Source organism: Callorhinus ursinus, unplaced genomic scaffold (assembly GCF_003265705.2).
Source record: "Callorhinus ursinus isolate GAN/ISIS: 27379988/994484 unplaced genomic scaffold, GSC_fseal_2.0 scaffold6, whole genome shotgun sequence".
Lineage (NCBI taxonomy): Eukaryota > Metazoa > Chordata > Mammalia > Carnivora > Otariidae > Callorhinus > Callorhinus ursinus.
In genome coordinates this window covers 42,160,062-42,177,928 of record NW_027397068.1, presented here as the reverse complement: position 1 = coordinate 42,177,928, position 17,867 = coordinate 42,160,062, and the positions used below count along the sequence as shown (strand labels likewise).

The 17,867-nt window shown below is 41.0% G+C and overlaps 1 protein-coding gene across 5 annotated transcripts in view; it reads right to left on the bottom strand.

Annotated features, from left to right (window-relative positions):
* The window catches only part of NKAIN2 (sodium/potassium transporting ATPase interacting 2), a 965,996-nt gene that overhangs the window by 6,100 nt on the left and 942,029 nt on the right, over nt 1–17,867 (bottom strand). For all 5 annotated transcript variants that reach the window (XM_073893867.1, XM_025865124.2, XM_073893866.1 and 2 more), the window contains one exon: nt 612–693. In XM_073893867.1, the coding sequence (XP_073749968.1) occupies nt 612–693 (82 nt within the window). The remainder of the gene's footprint in view (nt 1–611; nt 694–17,867) is intronic.

The following is a 17,867-nucleotide window of genomic DNA, read 5'->3' as shown; positions in this document are numbered from 1 at the left end:
TGTTACTATTCTGGCTTAATTTTCACTTTTCACATCAGAAAAATGATACAGAGCGTTATTCAGTTTTTTTTTTAATTTTTAACACTATATATAACTAAGGTTATACTATATATACTAGGGTTATACTATATATAACTGTACATAACCTATCATTTAACATCCAAATGAGAATACTTTTGAGAGGAACACGAGATACTGGCAATAACTATGCCAGGACAACCGTGTAAAATGAGACTCTCCTGGGAAAGCCAGAACACATAGTTCATATATAGTTACATATAACTACCTCCAACGTTATATCATTTTCAAAACATACAATTTTGGGGTAATTCAAAGAAGTAATATATTAATGAAGACCTTTTACCTAAGTTGTTGATACTTATATGTAAGACTAAAGGTAACTTTAGAGATGGCATTTCAATAAGTTAAATTTAAAAAAGAATTATGAAGAAAATGTTATTAGAATTATCCCAGTCAAGACAATATTAATAGAAGAGAAAATACTGGAAGTATGTAATTGGAGGAAAGCTCCTTGCCATCTCTTTTGTGCCATAATACTGTTTACTTAATCATCTTTTAGTATCACAGAAGAATGTCTGCAAAGTACTTACATGTACATAGGCTGTAGTTGTAAGTGAGATGTCTTCTGAGGCCCTTGATAGCCATAAGAATCAAAGCCACCTATGAAATCAACTGAAAAGGGACAATTGCTTTCATTAATTAACTTTTCAAGAGCTCAACATTCATGATCAAGATCTCACACAGATTACTCATCTAAACCGTTTAATAATCTATTAAAACCAAAGTGATTAATTGTGGAGGAAAACAGATAGTTCCTTCAGGGCAGCGATTCTTTTTCCCCCCTCAACTGTGAGATTCAATTATTGCATTACAAGAATCTATTCACTTGGGAGAAGAAATTATGTACTCCTCTCAAGCAACCAAGACCTAATTGGAGTAATAAAACTCACTTGCACAGTAAAGATGCTATATGTCTTTTTGGTTAGTGTGGAGATTTTCTGCAACACATTACAAATGTAAAAAATAATGATTGCTTAAGTGCATGTATCTATCAGCAATTGCAGCACTAGTAATAATATTATATACTATGATTGTCAAGTACAAGGTGCTATGGGGGAGCTTGTGTAAATTAACTCAACACGGCTGTCCCGCCATTATGTGGTTTATAATCTGAAATAGGCAATCAGAAATAAAGATGTGGAGCAAAGTCTAACCAAACATTCAAATGCAATACATACCTAGATGTATGAGGTACAACAACATATAACAAAAGTTACTGTGATCGAGTATATCACGAACGGCTGCAATAGTATCTCCTATTCCATATCTGCTTACAGTATGATCTTGACACTCCTCCCATCTGGTGGTTTTGGTCTGTGTCCCTTCCTCTTGAACCTGGGTAGAACTTAGTGGCCACTTTGACCAATAAAGTATGGTAGAAGTCATCCTATGTGACTTCCAAGGCTAGATCATAGAGATGTCATGCACTTCCCCTTGCTCTTTTGAGACGCTCTCCCGGAACACAGCCACCATGTCCAAACTAGCCCACATGTAGAGATTAATGGAGACCCCATGGGTATGTATTTTGACCAAAGGGCTAGCTGAGGTTCCCTCCGATAGCCAGCATCAACACCCAGACACATGAGAAAAAACGCCTCCGAATGATTCCAACCCCAAGCTGCTCAGTCAACCCAGTCATGGAGTCTTCCCAGCTGAGGTCTCTGATGTCAGGGATCAAACAAAAGCCATCCTCACAGTGCCCTGTCTTACCCACAGACCCATGAGCACAATAAATGGTTGTTTTACACCACTAAGTTTTGGAAGCAGTAGTTGCTGGAACAGTAAATACTAAGAGTTTTGTTTTTATTTTTTCTTTTCCACTCCTGGGTATAAAGGTTGCGTGGTAGGGATAGAAGAGGTAAAACAGTGAAAGGCTGGCAAAACAGATGACAAGAAGGAGAGAGAAAGGGAAACTGAGGCTGACTTAGGATGCCTGTGGGTAGCTTTACTTCTTCTAGAATCAGATTCTATCCTGGCTTTGCTTTGACTAGTTTTTGTTCTCTTTTTAGTATCCTAAGTGCTACAGGTAGAAATTGGAGCAAGGTGTGAAGTAACATCAAGTCTATGATGTTTGTTTGTTTAGTGGGGAAATCTTTATTTAATACATTTTATTTTCTAGAGTAGTTTTAAGTTTATGGCAAAATGGAGCAGAAAGTACAGAGAGTTCCTACATAGCATCTGTCTCCACACACGCACAACCTCTCCTACCGTCAACATCCTATACCGGAGCGGTAACATTTGTTGCAGTTGATGAACCTCCACTGACACATCCTCATCACCCAGAGTCCAGAGTTTACACCAAGGTTTGGTGTTTTAAACTATGTTTTTTGATGAATGTATAATGACATACATCCACAATGTTAGTCTCATACGGAAGAGTCTCACTGCCCTAAAAATCCTCTGGGCTCTGCCTTTTAGCCCACCCTCACTCAATCTCTGGCAACTACTGATTTTTTTTTTTTTTTTTTTTACTGTTTCCATAGTTTTGCCTTTTCAAGAACGTCATATAGTTGGACTCCAACAGTATGTAGCCTTTTCTGATTGGCTCCTATTGCTCTATAGTGCGCATTTGAGGCGCCTCCATGTCTTTTTATGGTGTAATACCTCATTTCTTTTTATCTTGAGAACACTTTTTTGAGGCTTACTTTCTCTTCTCATCAAACGTGGAACAGTGTAAGAACAAAGGCCCTGATTTTAGAAGGATGAAGGTTCAAACACTGCTTTGCCCACTTTAAGGCCAGCTATGTGACCTTACACAAATCATTTAACATCTCTTAAAATAGGAATTAAAATACTTATTTCATACAATTAGTGTGAGGATAAAATGAAATAAGGCATGTAGAGCCCTGGGTGAGACATTTGGTATGGAAGAAGAAAATTAAAAGCCCCTGAAAAACTTCAGGACTTTCTTTATAATTCTTCTAAGCCATAGGAGTATAGGAGAAAGAAAAACAGGAAGTGTGTGATTCGGGACAACTATGGAATTTTACCAAGTACTTTACAGAAGATGAACTAAAAGAGAAGGAACCACCTTTGTTTTCTGAACTGCCCACCTTTGTACATGAGCTAATATAAGTGGCACCAGAAGAACTATACCATAATTGAGTGGCAACTATATCTGAAGTTTGTATTTTGAGAAATTATTGTCTGTGATTGGAGATCCATTGCAGAGAGTGCCTAAATTCCCTTTTATTTGGGTTTGCTCTTGTCAACATGAGACTTAGTTAAGGACTAGTTTGCTGAGAGGTGCTCACGGCACCAGAGTCTCCTCGTTCTGAGGTTCCCTTTCAGTAGGACGGCCCCCAGCCTGGAGCTGGAGAAGAGGGTAGGCTAGAGTAGGGTAAGATCACAGCGGATGTAAGTGGTAAGGTCTCCTCCACTCAGACTGAGATCTAAGTCAGACTCAGGTTTATCGTTGTGATTGGTGTTATGAAATATTTCCTTGGCTGGTTTCCAGGAGTTTGAGATGGATAGCAGAAAAAGAAAAAAAAGATGGTAATTACAAACCAAAGATTGTGGCGTGAACCAAGGGATAACTAGAAGAAACCAAGATGAATCTTCTAGTCCAATGGATAGAATCAGGACCGAAAATGGAAAATAAAGCTTGAGTTGGGAGCAATGTAGACCAACCTAAGACATGAGAAAAAGAGTTAAGAGACTCTTAACTCTAGGAAGCAAACTGAGGGCTGCTGCAGGGGAGGTGGGTGGGAGGATGGGGTAACTGGGTGATGGGCATTAAGGAGGGCACGTGATGTAATGAGCACCGGGTGTTATCTGCAACTGACGAATCACTGAATTCTACATCTGAAACTAATGATACACTGTATGTTGACTAACTGAACTTAAATAAAACAAGTTAGGGGCGCCTGGGTGGCTCAGTTGTTTAAGCATCTGCCTTCGGCTCAGGTCATGATCCCAGGATCCTGGGATCGAGTTCCGCCTCGGGCTCCCTGCCTAGTGGGGAGCCTGCTTCTCCCTCTGCCCGCCGCTCCCCCTGCTTGTGCACGTGCGCATGCTCTCTCTCTTTCTGACAAATAAATAAATCAGTAAAATCTTTAAATAAAATAAGTTAAAAAAAAGAGAAAAGGCCAGTCGGGAAATGAGCTGTGTCCTGAGTATGTGTAGTGAACAGTGTTTGAGTTGCCTGGGGTTTGCTCTTATTAGCCATGATCTATCTGGTGTGGGGTTTGGTAGAGCTGCCTTACAGCTACCCGAGTGGGGAGGGTCACACTAAAACTACGGTGGAGGGATCGCTGACATTGTTCTGATCATTCGGATCCCCTGGAGCCATACCATATAAAGGCTCCAACAGCAGGTGACTCAGTACCGAGATGAGAAAAGAGGAGGATCTGAATGCAACTCGGTTGCATTTTTACCATTTCACTCATGGAGGCGGGGGGGGGGGCATTCAAATTTAAACAACAGTCAAAGGGCATATTTTCTGTTGTATATTTTGTAAACATGCCTGAGTTCACAGCCAAGGAAAGTATGGAAGGTCAGTTTCCACACATATTCATTCTTGGTAATTTTTTGGATGTCCTCCTGAAGACCTGAGGGAGAGGAATAGCCATAGGCTGGAACCACCTGGCTGCTAGAGTTAATATTTTGGTGATCGGTGTGGGTAGACCCGATTCCTTGCATCTTTACAGATGGTGCTTCAGCCACATCTGGAACTCTTTGGGGCGCCATGTGGGTGGAGAGCAGAAGTAGGAAAAAACCAGTTTTTTCTTTCTCAAAAAACTGAATCACTGGGGTTAACTTACATTTTTTAGAATGTAACACCACTTTGGTCTGTTCTCCTGTTCTTTTACATAATTGCATTTATTTAGGCCCTAAAGAGGCTACCACATGCTGTAAAACTTCTCTGAGCAATAAGGGTCATAAAACACCTGACAGGTCCTTTTCTAAGTAATTATGATGGCATCTAGATGGTTGGCTCATCTCTCATCTCTGCATTATTTAGAAAAGAGTACCTCTTACTCCTCAGGAATCTCCCTAACTCCTGAAAATAAAAATAAAGTTCCAAACAATTGCACAATACTTAATAGTTTCTAAAGCCCTTTCAGGTGATACCAATTATCTTTACAAAATTACTGTGAAGTGGGAGGAACAATTATCTTCACTTTACAGATAAATACAGTTTTACTTGATGGCTTCCGGGCACACAACAGCTGAGGAGAAGACTGCAAGCTAGGTACTCCAGCTCTTTCCTAAGTGTATTGAAAAAGTGATTTCTGCTTTTCACTCGGGTAAATTACTGGGAGGTTATCAAAGGTTTTGCATCACATTTTGGATTAAATCTAAAATCTTCACGCTTTTTAAAAAAATATTATTCATTTAACAAACATTTTTGAGGTCTTGCTTTGAGTCTTCCATTGGTCGTCGATGCTTCCCTTTGTTATTTATTCTCTAGCATCTTTCCTCTGTTCTTTCTAGAAAATTTACTCTTTCATCTTCTTCTCATCTCCAATCTAATATTCTAGGAATATTCTGATGTGAACAATGATCAAAGCAAAACCCTGCCTAGGCTGGATTTGCTGGTGGTGGTTACTCATGAGATGTCTTGGTTTTCTGTAACATATCTTTCAGGGGCGATAAGGTGAGCGTCCTTCAAGGTTTAGTTCATTTCTTCTGTGTCTGCTAACTTCTGTAGGATACCATATAAACATTTAAACGATCCTTTCTTTTGGAAAATTACTTATATTCTCAGCCCCCTCTCGTATAACTCTGATTACAGTGGTGGTTTTTCAAAGTGAGGAGGCATGTCTTCTTCATAGCCACTTGGCATACTGTCCGTTGTTTCAAGGCTTATCAGAAAACATGAAGGATGGTAATTACTGAAGGCCTGAATTAGGCTTAGGAGAATGAGAAAGAAAAGATGGCAGTGAGTTCGAGATGTACGGAGAAAGAGTAGAAAACATTCCACATGCCAAGTTTTTGAATATGGGGGAAGGAGACGAAAAGGCAAGATTCAAAGTTGACTCAGAAACTTGTTGCCTAAGCGAGTGCTGCTGCCTCTAACAGAACAATAAAGAATGTCAGGAGGGAGCTGGGGCTTGGCTTCATTTGGAAATTCGTATGTTTACGTGAGAAGTGGCGCATACAAGCGGCGAGGGCCAGGACATCCCTGCAGAAAGGGAAACGTAACTTTGCAAGGCCAGTTGGAAACTTGCTGGGATCTTTAGAGCTTAGTTTCTCCTGACTCAACTCTATCGGGCTTCATCGGAACATATCTATCGCCACCTGACATATTGTAATCTACTTGTTTCTTTGTTGATTCCATTGCTGTAATGTAAACTGGGTGAAATTTACTGTTTCCCACTGTTTGCTCCAGTAGCCCAGAACCCAGGACAATGTCTCGGCTCCTGGAAGACCGTCTGTACAGAGTGAACTCTCTAGACCTGTTAGTTTGTGAAGAAAAATTAGGCAATCATGGGAGTGTGGAAGATGTTGGTAAGATTCATAAGTGAATTTCACTCTTTCCTCCTTAAAGCCTTGAATGATAATAAAGAGAAGAGCCTTTCTAGAAGCTCTAGAATGTTAGTTGTTGTCTGGGTCCTGTGAGATAAAAGAAAGTTTTGAGTACCAATGGAAAGAAACCACCCCTGTAGTCTCTTTGGCCTAGAGGAGTAGAGGAAGAGAGGCTAAGAAATCATTAGCCTCAAAGTGACTCCGGTGAGAGAGTCTTTCTTCCGTGAATGCTATCCAGTGCTGCAAATGTTGATAATTGGCAGGGAAAACATGATTCTCTTTCTGGCCAGTTTACACCATCCTAATGGGGCAGAAGGTGACAAAATAAAATAAAAATTGTGCTCATTTAATTTTTGCCTCATTGGAGGGATTTGCCTTTGGCCTTTGAAGACAACTCAGGAATGTTATCATTTTCTTAGCAACTGTTACATTTTCATTTTGCCTTAGCTTTCCTATCTGCAATATGGGTATGTTTATATCTACTGACCTATGGAGACACAGGGAGGTCCAATTATTTTAAATTATTTAAGTGCCATATCAGTTTAATAACTATGATTTAATAACATTAATAATAGTGGAATTTAAAAATTATCAAGAGAAGAATGCTTTTTGAATAAATACTTCCTACTAAAATATATTCCCTGTTGTGAGGTTCCCATTTATTTAAGCCTCTCAATCATGAACACTGAGTTCAGTAAACCTAAAATTACCTTTTTAAAATACGTGTTGGTAGGGAGGTATTGTAATATCAAATGAAACCCTGGTTATTAATGACAAAGCCACTAGTCAACATACTCCCTTTTGGTGACAGAGCTGGAAAAGACCATGAGGGGGAATTTTAAAAGGCAGATCACAGAAAACTAAGCCTAAGTATTTAGAAGAACTCCTTGAAAGACATTAAAGAATTTGTGTGGGCCTATGAAAACAGAGTGGATATCCATTATCTCTGCAGGTGAGACTTTCAAGGGTACTTATTTCCAGTTGTACAAAAGAAATTTAGAGCATAACCAACCGTAGGCCAAATTCAAAAGAACCACCTTCCTCCCAAAGGCCCTCTTGGTAGCAGCAATGCAACTTACTGTGTGAGCTTGAGGGGTTTGGTCTGGGCTAAAATCCCTGAGTGGACACTGAGTTCCTTTTTTTTTTTTTTCTGTTTAGGGAAACAGCTCTTTGTAGGGGTACTTATTTTTTATTTTTATTTTTTTAAAAGATTTTATTTATTTATTTGACAGAGAGAGATGCAGCGAGAGAGGGAACACAGGCGGGGGAGTGGGAGAGGGAGAAGCAGGCTTCCCGCCGAGCAGGGAGCCTGGTGTGGGGCTCGATTCCAGGACCCTGGCATCATGACCTGAGCCGAAGGCAGAAGCTTAACGACTGAACCACCCCAGCACCCCTGTAGGGGTACTTTACCCTGTTGTTGCCTTAAGGGTCACGAAAATGACTGTTATACTACAGAGGGCTTCTGATGGGCGAAGCCCACATTGAATGAAATGAGACTTATGAGCTAAATCCCTGCAGATGCTTCACTTCCTGACCGTGTTCAGCAGATGTATTTTCTCAGGGTCTTATCTGCATGTTTCTCTCTTAGCTGTATTAGAACCAGATCTTCACTATTTTACACTTGGTAATAAAACGCATTTACATATGCCAAAAAATAAAGTGAAAAGCAATCACTACAATGGTATCATAGCAGAAGAAATATTTTAGTTAGAAATAGTTTGAGTAACCACTTAAAGCTTTTGGTTTTAAAAACTGAATAAAAAATAAAATATAAGTTCCACGTGACAAAGTGTTCCGTCTTTCTGCTCTTGCTTATCCCTGCCTGTTTTCAGCTAAGGCGGTACATCTGGGGAGATTGGAGGAAACACATGCTGTTTTTCTGTTGACACCAGGATGTTGCTCTCAAACAATCCTCCGATAGTGTAAGTCAGCCCTGGATACATCACAGGGAAGGGTGAAGTAATGTAAAGATTGAGGGCTTTGGAGTCAGAAGACCTGGCTCAGGTTGTACCTTCATGTCTTACCAGCATTGTAACCACAAGTAGGTCACAACTGCTCTGAGCCTGACTTTTGTCCTCCCTAAAGAGGGGATAATGAAACAATTCCGACTTTATAGGGTAACTGACAGAATCAAGTGTCATATGCAATACTTAGACACATGTATATTAAAAATACACCATGGATAGATTTGGGATCTTATCTTTTTTTTTTGAAAGGGATTTATACAAAGAAAATAATTTAACATGCATATTGAGGTTCTTTACTGAGAGGCTGAGAACCGTGTGTTAGAATTTCCAAGAGTTTATTGTGTGGAATGACACAGTATTGGGTCATCAGCAGAAGCTGAGGAGAGCTGAGGTAGGTCTATGGAAACCTTTTAACTGACCAGTTAGTTAACTGTGGTCTGACAAGCAACAGGAATAGCCTGTGTGACATACTATAGAAAAAAAAAAAAAGGGAAGATATTTTTACTTAAAAACAAAACAAAACAACAAACTACATGGAATCGAGTTTTCATACCTCAAATATTTTTTTGGAAATCACCTCGCATACTATATAAAAGGACAGAAAGGGGCTGGGACCAGTCTTGTTTGTGGTCTCTGAGGCTTTGGTCTGTATGTAGGCAAAAGGAACTGTCCACTGGAGTGTGCCAGAATGAAGATCCTGAAAGCTTATCCTCCTGGATCAGGCAGAGAGGATGAGCTCAATGTTTGGTGAAGGATACTCAGGAAGGAAAAGCTTTAACTGTTCCTCTCAGATTTAGGTAGGGTTGCAAGGAGACAAAAGGATAATTGCCAGTATAGAGAATTTTTCAGGTTCTGGGAGAAACATGGAAGGTTTTCATGTTTGATAGTTTTAATATTCTTGGTTTGAGTACTAGGCTTAGGTTCAGAACCTACGCCTAGGTTTGGAACAGATCCTAAGGAAAGTCAACGGGAGGAAGTGAAAGCGTCATCGCGCAGGAGAGAGCATCCAGCCATGTTTAGAGACTTTCTCCAGCCACGTGCAGCAACCCAGGATTAGCAGTGGAGAAAGTGGACCTGAGCCTCATCAAGTGTGGCTGTTGAAAATCCAAGCAAGATTCAAGTGCGGGGGGCTGGTGGGAGCATCACTGCCATGACTGTCCTGGACATAGATGAGAAGTGGAAGATCCAAAGAATGAGAAAAACAAAGTTTCCCGTGGAGTGAAATTCCTAAATGAGGATGAAGGGAAGTCTCTCCAGGAGGGAGACAGGGAAATAAAGTGGGGGAAAAAAAAACTGGAGTTTATAGTCAGGCAGAGAATTTTAAATTTGTGATTTTGGAGAAGCCTCCTTTCTCCACAGTGAAGGTGATCCAAATTAGCCTCTTTGATGAAGGAAATTAAGGGGTAGATGAAGCGAGTGGTAACAAGGGTGGTAAGTGCTGAGGAGGTCAAGAAACTGTAAAGCTAGAGTCAGAAAATTATGTATCCAGGCATCGTTAATGCTTTCAATAGATGTGGAGAAGCATACAGAATGTGATGAGGTAACTGAGCAAACTTCACCTTCAAGGTGCCTGGTCTCACTTTGTGTCGTGCCATTTGGATGGATTGGATTCACCAATCTTTGTCTCTCTCTTCCCTGTTAGACTTGCTTTCAATTAGATATGACATGCCTTTCAGTTGAAATCAGAGAGAATAGTTATTATAAGCTATAGGTGCTCGAGTTAGACAGGATTGGGCATGTCTTCTCAGCTGACATCCAGGATATACTTAGAATGCCCGGCCCATTTAAATGCAGTGGTTTTAATCAGGGTGTGGGCACATTTATGTATTAGGCATATTTAAGAAAATAAAAAAAACATGCATGCCTTGCCTTATAATCCTTGCTAACATAATCTTTGCATCATTTTGCGTCCTCCAGAAAGGATAATCATAAAACTCTGGAGCTGAAATTAATCATCTCTTTAGAACAACAGTAGCAATTTAAGGAAAGAGATTGTCCAGTGGTTATTCTAACATTTGTATTGATGTTTGCGAAAGCTGAAACTAGATTTGCTATATAGAGCTCATTAAAAACACTTAAGATTATTCCTGTGTGAATTATGGTGTACATTTGGTCAACAGGGATTGGAAAGTAATATGCACACCTATTTTTGTTAAATTCTACATAGCCCTCTGACATCTCCTTTAGATTTCAGCCAAAATGTCATCTCTTCAGGGAGGAATTTTCTAGTCTTCTCATTTGGATGAGACACTTGGGGTGCGTGCCCGCCACACCTCCTCTCCTTGCCTGAATTCTCATTATGAGTTACAGTAGTTCTTCGTGTGAAATGCATCCTTGACTCTAAGCACCATGAAGGAAAAGGTGGTATCTGCTTGGTTCCCCACCTCATCCTTAGTGGCTAACACACAGCCTCCCATAGAGTGGTTACTTGATAAATAAGTGTTGAAAGAATCTATCTTGATCACCACAGAGAAGTGATGTGGAAAGTATATTTAAATCAGGAGACTTAGGTTCCACTCCCAGTTCTGCCTCTGAATGACCGTTTAACTCAGAGAAAGTCAATTCAAGTGTCCCTTTCCTCAACTGTAAAAGGAGGGGATTAAAGTAGGTGATTGCTAATATGCTCACAGCTCTAGGATTCTGCACAGTTCCATATTTCTGGGATGGTTTTACAGACCAATGATAGCAATAAAATATTTAAAATGAGCAAATCTACACAGGCATAGTGAAAGGGAAAAATTAGTGCAAAGGAGTTATCTCTGACTATTACTCCTGTCATGCATTAATTTTACTAAGCAAGTTTCCAGGGAGATGAGCTCCTGAGTAGTATGTGTACATACTGTAGAGTATATGTAGTGTATGTGTATTTTATATTTATCTATTTACACACATACACACACAGCATTTGGAACCTGAGACATGACAATTTCCAATTAGAAAATAAGGTGATGAAAAAAACGTGGGAACAGGGAGAGGGGGATAGGATTGGCAGGTTTGGAGCCAACAGAAACACTGTCCCCCGATTCCATTCACTTTCTTGAGGAAGGCGTATGGATGTTACTATGTGCTTCCCTTTGCTTTTCTGCTTTTGGGAATTCCTTCACATCACCTTCATTAGTTACAAAGGCAGCAAGCAATCCATATCCAATTTTCTTTTCGTGTCAGGATTGTTCATGTATAAACTAGGCTCCTTTGTTGGAAACATTTGCAACTAATCCCATAAACAAACAAACAAAAAATGCAAATCTTGCACTGCCTGCCTCAGCCAACCCCACCGACTCTGAGCCTGACCACCATCCGTTATACACAAAAATGAACGGATATTCCCACTTTGGGCCCAACCTAATTTTCAAGTGATAATAGGCATGGATTCCCAGAAGCACTCTATGCCTCTTGATAGCAACATCCTAATTTCCTTTCCTGGTAAATGTTTTAAATAAGATTTTAGCACCAAAGGAAATTAACCTTTAAATTAATTGTAATTATAAAATGCCATCACTGATTTTTGTCTTCAGTCTAATTACTTTCTATTATTTAAACAAACCTCACCTCCTGTGAGCTTTAAGTTTGTTTCTCCCCCACTTCCTGCCACACAATGCCAACCAATCCCTGCGGAGGCCTCCCCCGCCCCTGAGTCTCTGCAGCTACAGCAGCCTCATTTAAATGTCAGGCAGGACCGAGGGTTTGCCCTCTGCTCGCTTATTTACAAGGCACTCTTTCAGAGGTGACGTGTAAGGCTGTTCTGCTCAGATGTTTTCCTTCTGCATACCTGGTGGCCATCCTTAGAGATACAGCGCTTTTTATCCTCCTGCTGTTAAGAAGGAGATCGCTAAGCCCAGCCTTCTGTCTCTATTAGAAGCCACTTCCCAAACTGAAGCGCCACTATGAAGTGCGCACCTGCCAGCATCATTTATCAAAAGACAAACGTTGAATGTGGAGCCTTCTTGACCAGCACGCCTCAGCTTTGGAGGGCTTTTAGTGCTCAGTGTCCTGCGCCGGCTCTTTGTCTTGTTTTCGTTTGTTCTTTCGAGATGGGACTATGGGATCTAGGGAACTTTAGTTTGTGAGCGTGTGTATCTACATTGTGGTGCCAAAAGCATGCTATTTTCCTGCCACTTAGCTGCTTTCTTTGTCATGTCATTATCAATGCGAGTCCAGAGAGATGGTTAAGTCCATTACAGGTGGACTGGGTACCGCAGAATTGTAAGATGAAGCAGAATAATCAAAATGGAAGGTTTTTCTTTTAATCATTTCTGTAAATGTCACCACTTATCCTTCCGTTCATTCTCTGGCTTTCTTTTCCATCGAGGCTGATTAAAACAACCTGAAGAATATTGGATAACTTTAGTTCTCCCAGGCAGAAATATCTTCTGCATAAAATAGTTCCTTTATTACACCCCAGGAAAAGGTCCTCTTTTGTGCTAGTCTGGATGTTGTTCCTCAATGTGATTCATTAGAAACAAGGTCCTGTTTTCTGAATCAACAGAGGGTAGGGAATAAATCAATTTCCTTCCCCTGCATTTTTGACTTGGGGACATGAAATTCCTTTAAAGATGATTATAGTGTGTATGTGTGTGCGCGAGGGTGTGTGGATGTGAGTGCATGTGTGTACGTGTGTGGGCATGAGTGGAAAGCAGTATGATACAATGGAGGAGGCATTGTGAGAAAAAGGGGAAAATAAGAAGCAACCCTTGAGGAATCAGATGCAACTTTCACCTGAACAATCCGAAGTTAAAAGTAAAGCTCATATATTTTCCCTTCAGTGACCACAAGAGGGAGGAATTTAACTGTAGACTGAAAAAGGAGACCAGTACTAGCCAATGGGGAAGACAGTGTAATGTAAAAACTGTGTTTCGCTGTTAGGGAACGCTGTTGCCTCTGAGAGAAACTTCCATGTGATTGACAGGAGGCATATGTATATGTCGGCATCTGTTTCAGGTGCTGATCATTTATTCAGTCTTTCATTTTTACATATGGCCGCATGTCTCTGTCCCACCCCTTTCTGTCATTTGCTTAGAAAATGACGAAAGTGCTTTATTATAATTGATTATTCATTTACTTAGAATAAGCTGGGGTCTAAGGAGGTGTCACATTTCCTTACCAGTTTCCAGATAGTCCAAGAAGTGTGTGTGGAGAGCTGATTGATTGACTCATTTATTTCCCAGATCTTATTGAGTCCTGCTCCCGGTTGGAGATGTGCTAGATGCTGAGGATACAGCAGTGGTCAAGACAGGTGTGGTCCCCGAGGGGCATTGGCTAATATTCTCTTATCCTGAGGGAGTCAGTATGTGCTGTATTGGTGTCAGAAGTTCATGAATAAGCTCATTGACCTTGGGCAAGTCATTTAATCTTTATGGGTCGACAAAATTAAGGTGTTGAAATAGAGTGGTAAGACAGTAGTTTTCCATCATTTTAAAACCTGCAGTATTCTTAGTCCAAAAGAAATCTTAAGCAGAAGATTGTAAAGTTGTAAATTTAAATAAAAGCAGAGCTCCTGTGGTTTTGGGGGGTTGAAGAAGGAACAAGGTGACACCTTTTACCCTGGCCTCACTACGATTCCATACAGCATAGCTAGAGATTAGTAGCATTCGAAATCTGGGGCTCCAGGCTTTCATAATATGTGATTCTGTTCAGAAATGGGGAGAGAAATGGCAAGTTTGGGTTTTGTGGGAGGCTAGCAGACGTGGGCAAGAGTATTTCACTCAGTCACCTGAAAATCATAAAACAAATGTTATGAAGAGATGATAAAATAGTACCATACTAACAATATATTATTCTCTCATTTGAAGGCTTGAGTGTGATACTCCAAAGGTGAAACAGACACAACATTCTCTTAACTCTGGCAATCTGATACCCAGGAACTTGGCACCTTTTTTGAACTAACTGCCTACCCCTTAGGTTAAGTTTGAAGAGTGATTTATAAATAACAAGAAAGCAAGCTTACATTACCAAACAGAATATATAGTATGACGCTAACAACCAGATACAAAGAAAGAAAGAAAGATGACAGATAGATAGATAATAGGGAGGGAGGGAAGATGGGAGGGAGGAAGGAAGGGAGGAAGGAAGGAAAGAAGGAAGGGAGACTAGGAGCCATAAAATACACTGAAATGTTAATGGAGAAACAGAATTTAGAATTGTGGGGTCATTCTAATTTTCTTTTTGTGTTGTTTGTATTTTCTATACATTCTGCAGTAAACTTACATTTCCTTATAAGCAGGAAGAAACAAATATTTTTTAAAGGGGTAGTACTCCCTGCTGCCACTTCTACCTCCCCCCAAAGTGGGGGTATGTGTGCTTGTGTTCAAAGAATTGCCTTCAAACTCAATGATCCTGACAAACTGGAAAAATGATCAAAACATACAGAATGGAGTTGTGTAGGCCAGCAGCCTTTAGAAGAAAAATCAAACAAAAATAACAGAAAATTATTAGCCTCAGAGAAGTGAATAATTTCCTGTGGTTTGCTTTTCAAATGAATGTTTCTATAAATCGATTGTGACTTTTATCCCAAGGCCACTTGAATTTAGAGAATTCAGGACAGGTTTTTATGCATTTCTGCTTGGTTGGTGGGTTTGCGCTTATGTGCATCTACAAGTTTAAACATCTAGAATTCATTTTTCAATATTTTTTTCAAAATAGGTCCCTTTAGGATATTATATTTTTAATGACATTCTGTATCTTTCTAGGGGGTGATTTGAATATTTAGTAACACTTGCACATATACGAATCTCTTTTAGAAAAGATAGTGATTCCTTAAGAGACTGGATTGGATTGGTGCTATTTTCCATGGCTGCATGTCTTCCTTTTGTCATATCTCACATTGCTAACGAGGCCAAGAGAGAAGTTTTTCATTCTATCCCTGTAAGTGGACATCCAACTGTGGTGCAGGAGAGCTAGGGATTAAGTGAGAGAGGAGCTCCATATATCATAAAAGGTGTGCCAGACCGAGAATATTGGAACATTTCATTTCTTTCACAGAATATTGTAAAAGAGAACACGTAGAGGAGAATAGAAAGGGCTGGAGGTCATAAGGAAAACGCAGCGTGGGTGGCAACAGATGATACAGGGGAGAGCCTGGCCACAAAGACAGCAGAGCAAGGGTCGCCCGCTCTCCTGGAGAAAGTCTTTCCTCCTAAGAAATACTGCTGCCTTCCCGTGAACAAATATATAAAAGTACATTGCAATGGTTGCCTCACTCAAACAGGGTTCAAGTGTCAAGGCCCACCCTCTGGAGCAGGCTTCCAGCTTTTGTTCTGGTGAGGAGCTCCTCATCTGAAGACAGATCACCCCACACCCAGGCAGGGGCTGCTGACCCGGAACTCCTTAGAGAGCGTGGAGCTGTGGAGGTGGAGACCAGTGCTGCCTGGAGCCTTTTACCCACAAGCGTTTGATGGGCGGAACCACTGTTCGCCTCAATCTATGCCCTGAAGGGACGGTCACCCGTCGTGGGGGGGGGGGCTGCATGGTGTGTGTGTGAGTGTGAGTGTGTGTGAGTGTGTGAGTGTGTGTGTGAGTGTGAGAGTGTGTGTGTGTGTGTGTGTGTGTTGAGGTGGAATGGTCAGATCTGAAACCCTCCCCCCCCATTATATGTTAAAGGCCTAAGCCCCACTATGACTGTATGTAATTTTAAATGAGGTCATAAGTGTGGGGCCCTAATCCAATAGGACTGGTGTCTTTATAAGAAGAGGAAGAGATGGGCGCCTGGGTGGCTCAGTCGGTTAAGCAACTGCCTCCAGCTCAAGTCATGATCTCAGGGTCCTGGGATCGAGCCCCATGTTGGGCTCTCTGCTCAGTGGGGAGCCTGCTTCTCTCTCTGCCCCTCCTCTCTGCTCATGCTCTCTCTCTCAAATAAATAAATAAAAATCTAAAAAAAAAAAAAAAAAAGAAGAGAAAGAAGAGACACCAGGGGTATGTCCACACAGAAAGAAGGTCCTGTGAGGACAGAAAAGCCAGGACAGAAGCTTCGGATGAAACCAAACCTGCCAATAATTTTATCTTGGACTTCCAGCCTCGAGGACTGTGAAAAAATAAATTTCTGTTGTTTAAGCCACCTAGTGTGTGGTATTTTGTTATTGAGGCCCTAGGCAACTACTTCAGGGGTGCAGGAGTGAGTGTCCCCATCTTCCTGCTCCCAGGAAGCAGCTCTGCCCCCAGGGCTGTTGTTCTCTCTGGGAAGCCACAGCTGATGGCAGTGGCGTCCTGTGGGTTTGGTGTGCCTACAGTCTAACTCTCTCTAGTTCACTGATGACTGATGGCTGTTTCGTGAAGTGAAGTGGGAGAGTTTGCTTCTGGAGCCTGAATCCTTTCCCTAGTTTCCCTGGAGGCTTCTGCTTCCGAAGCTCCCTGGCTACACTGGTTGCAATATAACAAAATGGAGCACGTAGCTGGTCAGCTCCATACTGACGTCAAGAATACCTTCATTTTCCAGTTTCCAAAACTGGGCCCTTATTTCTCACTCTACTGCCTATTTTCAGCACAGTTACAGAACTAAAACTGTTCCTCTGTTCCTCGTGAGGCTCTTAGAAATGAAAACTTATCTAATTTGGCGAGCAGGTGGCTAGCACAGCCCCCTGCCAGTCTACTGCTATCTGAATGCTTCATTGCAGGTCAATAGCAGGTAAGAACAGACACTTCCAGAGCCCCTCTCCTACACTTCCAGAGCCCCGCTCCTTGTTTACACATACAACAAACTTCTCCAATACTTCAGGCCTTACTTTCTGAGAGCATTTTTTTTTTCCTGCCAAGCCAGAATGCCTTTAAGGGACCAAAAGAATTTTCTCTAGAATATGATTACCAAAAATCAGACAGAAATTTCCAACCTTTTTACTCTTGAGGATCTACGCAGTGTCTGTAGGTGACCGTACAGACAAATGATGGAGACAATAATACAAGGGGAATATCAATCCAAAGCATTGTGTTCAACAAATACTCACAATTTACTCCTGTGTGTAAATGACCATAGTAAATGAACCTAACTGGTCACAGAACAGGCCCCAATGAGCATCGCCTCTGGGATGGTTAGGAGTCCCATGAATGTGTAAGGTAAGTATCAGTCTATTTGGGTATACAATTAGGCAAGTAGTTCATCTAAACCACAGAGCAAAAAGACTAAAATTGGAAAACTTGTTTATGAGGAGTCTACTTGGGATTTGTATTAATAAAGGCAGATAAGGGGCTATGGCCAAAATGCACATAATGATATACGCACTGTTTTTTGGAGTTTTTTTGGGAAATAGTTTATTAGATGCTTGAAAGAGAAACCTGACCTTCCAAAAGGTATCTGTGACTTCATATCCCCTTGGATTTACATGGCTTTGGCCAACACTTGACAGAGGTCAGAATTCCCTA